This window comes from Triticum urartu, unplaced genomic scaffold (genome assembly GCF_003073215.2).
Source record: "Triticum urartu cultivar G1812 unplaced genomic scaffold, Tu2.1 TuUngrouped_contig_6495, whole genome shotgun sequence".
Classification (NCBI taxonomy): Eukaryota; Viridiplantae; Streptophyta; class Magnoliopsida; order Poales; family Poaceae; genus Triticum; species Triticum urartu.
In genome coordinates, this window is record NW_024117260.1 from 767 (window position 1) to 7,159 (window position 6,393).

At 46.8% G+C, this 6,393-nt stretch overlaps 2 protein-coding genes across 2 annotated transcripts; one reads left to right on the plus strand and one right to left on the minus strand.

Annotated features, from left to right (window-relative positions):
- Positions 1–1,329: 1,329 nt before the first annotated feature.
- Positions 1,330–4,715, plus strand: LOC125530694 (probable uridine nucleosidase 1). The gene is made up of 9 exons (XM_048695089.1): positions 1,330–1,626; positions 2,516–2,631; positions 2,709–2,768; positions 3,162–3,344; positions 3,431–3,535; positions 3,628–3,724; positions 3,820–3,927; positions 4,027–4,162; positions 4,368–4,715. The coding sequence occupies exons 1-9, from the start codon at positions 1,566–1,568 to the stop codon at positions 4,474–4,476; spliced, it is 975 nt and encodes a 324-aa protein (XP_048551046.1). The 5' UTR covers positions 1,330–1,565; the 3' UTR covers positions 4,477–4,715.
- Positions 4,716–5,035: 320 nt separating this feature from the next.
- On the minus strand, positions 5,036–6,384 carry LOC125530693 (fatty acyl-CoA reductase 3-like; the record flags this gene model as incomplete). The annotated part of the gene is given in 3 exon segments (XM_048695088.1): positions 5,036–5,410; positions 5,525–5,652; positions 5,777–6,384. Coding segments are annotated over 3 exon segments (890 nt in total), but the record flags the coding sequence as incomplete, so codon positions are not given.
- Positions 6,385–6,393: the final 9 nt, after the last annotated feature.

Sequence of the window (6,393 nt, forward strand, 5' to 3'; positions counted from 1 at the left end):
AAATAAATGACACGACAGACAGACAACGTACAAGTAACAACACCATCAACCGTCTTTAACAATGCATGAACAACAAGAAATGTTTTCTGAAAGCCGTACCTTTAAAAAAGAGAACGACACATAAACGATGCCGTTATTCGACAACCACTGAAGATCAAATACTGGGTTTTCATCCCGACGAGCGCATCTAAGGAGTCTCCATGCAATGCTGTTAACAAGGACACGGCGTATAAACACCATTGTAGCTATATCCGTTTTCTCTCTCTCTCATAAAGGGTGTGTATATTTAACTCATAATGTATCGTCAAGAGAATACAACACATAATGAGCATACATATGACCTCTTGGCGGGACATGAAGCGGGAGAAAGTATCCCCCTCCCACATCGCTCTCACGGGCGATAAGGAGGACAACCCTCGCGTCGTCGGTACTCCACCCCTCCTCCCCTCGCCGCCACTAGGCAAAGCTCGATCGACGTCGGTGACAGCGAGATCTCATCTCCCCTCGGCTGGTGGAGTTTGGCGCTGGCAGGCGGCCTCCGGGTGGTGGTGGGGGCTCGCGCGTGCCTCGCCCCTGCCGTTGTTCCTGAAGGTGGCGTGGTGGGTCGTGCGGGGCGCGCCCGTGGCTGCCTTGGTGGCTTGATCTAGCTGCCAGTGCCTCGGGTGGCACGGGGTTCCCTTCCACGACGGTTATGGATCCAAGCTGGAGCTCCCAGTTGATGGCAACCTCCCTTCTCTTGGCGTGCAGGCCGGCGGAATTGCTACCAATTCTCTCATCTCTCATTGAATAGCTTAGACACTCACTACTAAAAAAATTAGTTATATAACTTATTGGTTGTTGAAATGAATATTTTAGCAACAAAAGCACATACTATGATCCATAATTCTTGTCGTGAGAGAAGAACGACACTATTTCATGCCAATTGCGACGGAGGCTTTTCTGGCTGACACCTCCAGAAGGCGCGACATTAAAATTACCCACATGTAACACACACAAAGAAAAATCACACACATGTAACCCCGTCAAATCAAACAAAAAGCTACTCCATCCGTTTCAAATTATTCGTCGCAGAAATGGATGTATCTAGAATACGACGGAGTGTGGGGATGCCTTTGCTTTATGGACATGATTCGTTTTTTTTTGGTGAGGAAAGGACATGATTCGTTATTATTGCCCCCCATCTCCATGGAAGCTCCTCCACTTGTCCTGCTCTATCCCATCTAATCCAGATCTGACGGCCTACGGGACACGGTCACGCTGATCCGACGGGCGTTCCACCGCCAAGATCTCATCTTCCTTTTCCCATTAACCCAGCCCCAGCAGCAAGAGGAAGGAACTTGGCGCTCCTGACACCCCCTTTACCCCCAACCTTCCGTGTGTTGCATCGTCTATAAAAGTCCGGGGAAGCGAGGCTCGTTGGAAAAGGGACAGTCTTCTGGAGAAGGAAAGGGCGAGGTTGCGTCCCGCTAATCCACTTGGCTCTGCTCGCATCTTCCTTCCTTGTCGATTCCGATTCCCCTCGCTAGCTAAGGGAAGGGAAGGGAAGGGAAGGGATCCCGACGACGATGGGGGAGGACGGGCAGATCCGCCGCGACAGGGTCATCATCGACACGGATCCCGGCATCGGTGCTCTCCTTAATCCCTCCCTCCCTCCCTTCTCCATTGTTTCTCTCTCTCTCGCTTCGATTCTCTGCTAGTTCCCCCCTTTCCCACCTGTTGTTGACATTAATGGATGGATGGAGAGGAGTGTGCTTGCTAGGCAGAAATTACGCTTCGTTATCATATTCTAACATCGCGTACCACGAAAGCTCCACTTTGCTGTTACTTTACCACTCTGCTCGCACGTGGTTGGGTTATGTATGGCGTTTCAACCCAGCCTGCCGACGAAAGCGACGGTGCCGTGCCGTGCCACCATCTACGACGGTTTGTCGTCATACCCCCTTCTTCAGTGGAGTCGAGTAGCAAAAACAATGCAATTGTGGTTCAGTTTTCTTCTGCAAGTGGAGTACTAGTACTTACTTAATTAGCACCGAACTGCACGATCCGTTCGCTAGTTTACGGCGCCGTAATTGATGCTAGTATGAGAGTTGTATCTTCTCGCGAACATAGTGACATCGATTTCAGCAACGTTGTTGGATACAACTTTTATGGTTGGCAAACGTAGAGGTTGTGTCAATTATAATTCGGATTGGAGGGAGTATTATTTATGCTTCTTGCCAAGTTCCAGCAATCCAAACTATATTATTGCCTTTGCCACAAGTTCACAGCTAAGCTTCCAGTTATATGATCAACAACAATAGGATGCTGGTGTACATACTTTTCAAATGTTACACTGGCTTTCAATGTCAACGGCTTCGTACCAGTATGCTGCATGCGCAACTCAAACCACAGTCTGTACTGTTACTACTACACGATATCTCCTTCTCAAAACGAAACAAAACAAAACAAAAACCCTCACCTGTAGAAAGCTATTATTCCCTATTTATTCTCACTGCCTACTTTCTCTGATTTCTAGATGACAGCATGACGATCCTAATGGCTTTTGGAGAACCAAGTGTGGAGATCATTGGGCTGACAACCATATTTGGCAACGTCACTACCGAGTATGCTACACGCAATGCGCTCTTGCTGGTGAGCGTCGGGCACTGTTGAGTTTTGCTTCTTCCGATTCTTGCTTTTGCTAACCGTTTTGAGTCTTCAAAGGACAGTGTGAGAGAGCAGGGCATCCTGAGGTTCCAGTAGCAGAGGGCAGCCCGGAGCCTCTTAAGGTACGATGGCAATTCTGTACATTTCAAACTTCACGATGGCTTTGCAACTGGATGTTTCTTGTTTAGTTGATGCTAGTGTGCATTTTGTATTATCAATTAAAAATGACTCTTGAGTGCCTACTGGATTATTATCCATCAAAAGCATTTAGCTAAGGTCAAGTAATTGATTGTACAAGATGCCATTTCGTATTTGCACTAGTGGGTGTTTTCTTTTTCCTACTTGCTCTACATGTCATATTATTAGCTCATTGATAGATAGTCGGTAGCGTGGCATGTAACATGAGCCTACATATTTTATATGGTAGATGGAGTTCAGAATTGAGACCTCCAATAATACTATGTTAAACTACAGTTTCGGTTGGCCAGCTGAATGACATGACTTTTGTATTATAGGGAGGAGAGCCACGCGTTGCTGACTTTGTTCATGGATCCGATGGTCTTGGTAACTTGTCTCTTCCTGCACCTACTACTAAGAAGGTTGAGGAAAGTGCTGCCGAGTTCATGGTTAATAAGGTCTCTCAGTTTCCTGGAGAGATATCTGTACTTGCATTGGGACCCCTGACAAATGTCGCATTGGTATGCTTACAGTTACAGGATAAAGCTATTTACCATGCTGTGCATCCCATGCCAGGGGCTAAGAGATAGCTTGTATTCTTTGTTAGGCCATCAAAAGGGACCCGTCATTTGCAAGCAAGGTCAAAAAAATAGTTGTGCTGGGTGGAGCTTTCTTCGCAGCTGGAAATGTCAACCCTGCTGCTGAAGCAAATGTATAGTCATGTGTACTAAACACTGGTGCATTATTTATGAACAAGCAGAAACAACAACACAAGCATTAAACTTTGAGTGTACAACTGTGCAGATCTATGGAGATCCGGATGCAGCGGATGTAGTTTTTACATCAGGAGCAGATATTGATGTGGTTGGCATTAACATAACAACTCAATGCTGTTTTACAGGTTTGTTCCTTGATACCAGTGTCGTCTTCATAGCTCAACTTGTATGAGTATGGGGGTTAACTACTAGCCCGCCGTGTGAAACTTCTTTTATGCAGATGAGGATCTCTTGGAACTGAAAAACTCAAAAGGGGTGCACGCACAGTTCTTGTGTGACATGTGCAAGTTCTACAGAGATTGGCATGAGAAGTCTGACGGCTTCCAAGGTATATTGTAGCCCTGTCTTTTCGGTATGCTTTTGCTAAAGTTGCCGCTGAATCTTCGAAGCCAGTTTCACTTCCAACTGATTCATGCATTCTATCCAGGGATTTTCCTACATGATCCTGTGAGCTTTACAGCCTTAGTTCACCCTGAGTACTTCACATTCAAGAAGGGTGTTGTGAGAGTCGAGACCCAGGGCATTTGCACCGGCCATACTTTGATGGATCATGGATTGAAAAAGTATGTATATCATATTTACTATATCTGAGTAAATCACATTAGCTCTACCTACTCAAGTGTTTCAACATTCTTACAAACATATTAATCTGGTGATTTAAGTGTCGCACGTGCCCAGTCCACTGGGTTAAATTCTAACTAGAATGTCATTTCTGAGTATTCAGTTGTAGATGCAAGATATTGATTGCTCGTTCACACTACATTGCAGGTGGAATTCAGAAAATCCATGGTCGGGTTATGCACCAATTTCAGTTGCATGGACAGTCGATGTGCCAAAGGTCCTTGCATATGTGAAGAAGCTGCTGATGGCGCCCTGAGAATAGAGCCAGAGGTCTATTCTGACTCTTTGAGCTGAAGTGTAATGGTTCAGGTCAACTCTCATGGCCAAAGCATATATTTTTTTCTGTTTTTAGAAGCAAGCATAGGAGGAAGGGAAGCTTCCTAGTGCGAATCAAACTATGGGGTAAATTCTGCATATGACAGCATTGTGACAACATTGATTCCAAATATTTATATATACTAAGTACATTACAAATTTGGGAAAAACTTCCCCATACTCGTTGCTTTGTGCCCATCTTGTGTCTTTGTTTAGCAGGCATATCTTTGCACGTGTTTAGACAAATGAGGAAGATCTATTTGCTCATGTTTGGCCGTGTCGGGCTAAACCTGATCTGCCCATGAGAGGTCGAACTGAACATGATTTGGCACTACTTCCTACTTATAGTTGCCTGCACATTTTAGGCCCTTTTTTTGGAACTGTTTCTGTGTGGGAACGAACCGATTGCCATGCATTTTTTTGTGTGAAATTCCTGTGCTTCAAACATGACATGAATACATATATTTTATCATCCCAGCTCATTTCAAGACATGAGCAAATTACACAAACCTGAACATATAATTCAAGAATACATGCTTGTTTTTTTTTGTTTTTATCACCGATCAATGATGTCCTTCTCCAACATAATAATCTAGCCGGCATGTGAAAAGTCTTCCTTGTTTTTCCATCACATACCCATGCAAGAAGAACACGCGTGATGTGGTTTTTGGCTTTGTGGAGAAGATAAGGTGCATATATCTTGATAAATTTTGCTGTGGTTTTACTTGAGCACATACTTGAGGACACCCGGTATGTGGATTTTGTAGAAGTAGTCGTTCCAGTCGACGGTCTTGGGATCAAAATTGAACATGTCATCCTCCGGGCTTGTCTTGGTCATGGTCAATCGCAGCCGCTCCAAGTTGATGTCGTCGAAGCTTGATTCATTCATTCAATGGTTGGACAAGTAAAGAAGATGAGACGTGAAGGACATGCTATGTTGGAATTGACAATGAAGGTTGGACTAGCAGTAGTTTGTGACGCTTGCTTACCATCCTTTGAATAAGGCGAAGGGACCGTAGACGTCGACGAGATGCATGACGAACTTGTATTTCCGGTTGAGATCGTCGTAGAGTTGCGAGAAGAGGCCGCAGAGGAGCAGGTTCACCACGTGCAGGATCTGCACACACCATTAAATTTCATTCATTCTAAGATTAGTAAACTTTTTTTTAGACGAACATATTTTCTTCTTGGATTGATTGCCTTAGATAGAGAAGAGAAGAGAAAAGAAACGAGAGACGGACCTCGAGTGGCAGCTTGTACTTGATGAGCATGTACAAGTGGAAGCTGGCGATGGTCTTGAAGAAGTGCATCTCCTTGGTGGGGATGACCCGCCCGTCCTTGCTCAGCCTGGGGTTCTCGTAGAAGTGCCGGCGGCCGGACTCGTAGAGCACGCCGTAGGGGGCCGGGTTGCGCAGCGAGGAGGTGGCGTGGTACATCACCTCCGCGCCCTGCTCCTCCGAGTGCGCCACCATGGCCACCATCATGGCGTTGGCCACCATGTCCCCCGGGATCACGTCCATGGTCAGCTCCAGGTCCGCCAGGAAGCACGACAGGTTCTGCTTGGCGTAGCCGATGATGATGGTGTCGATGGTCCGCGTCCCCTGCATCCACCCGGGGAGCGGGTCCCTGAGGATGCTGGTGATGATGCTGGGCCGCAGGATCACCACCGGGATGGCGCCGTGGAGCTGCCCCAGCAGCATCTCGCCCATGGCCTTGGTGAACACGTACGTGTTGGACCACCCGAAGTGGCGGGAGCGCTCCAGCCCCAGCTCCTTCATGCCTTTCCGCTCCCTTTTGGTCTTGTCGCCGCCGCCGCCGCCGCCCTGCCGCTCTCGCTCCTTCTTCACGTTGCACGGCC

Excerpts from the sequence above, each read along its gene's own strand:
- LOC125530694 (XM_048695089.1), top strand. The coding sequence starts at position 1,566 with ATGGGGGAGGACGGGCAGATCCGCCGCGACAGGGTCATCATCGACACG. Across the intron at positions 3,536-3,627 it reads ACCCTGCTGCTGAAGCAAAT|ATCTATGGAGATCCGGATGC; the intron begins GTATAGTCATGT and ends ACAACTGTGCAG. Across the intron at positions 4,163-4,367 it reads ATGGATCATGGATTGAAAAA|GTGGAATTCAGAAAATCCAT; the intron begins GTATGTATATCA and ends ACTACATTGCAG.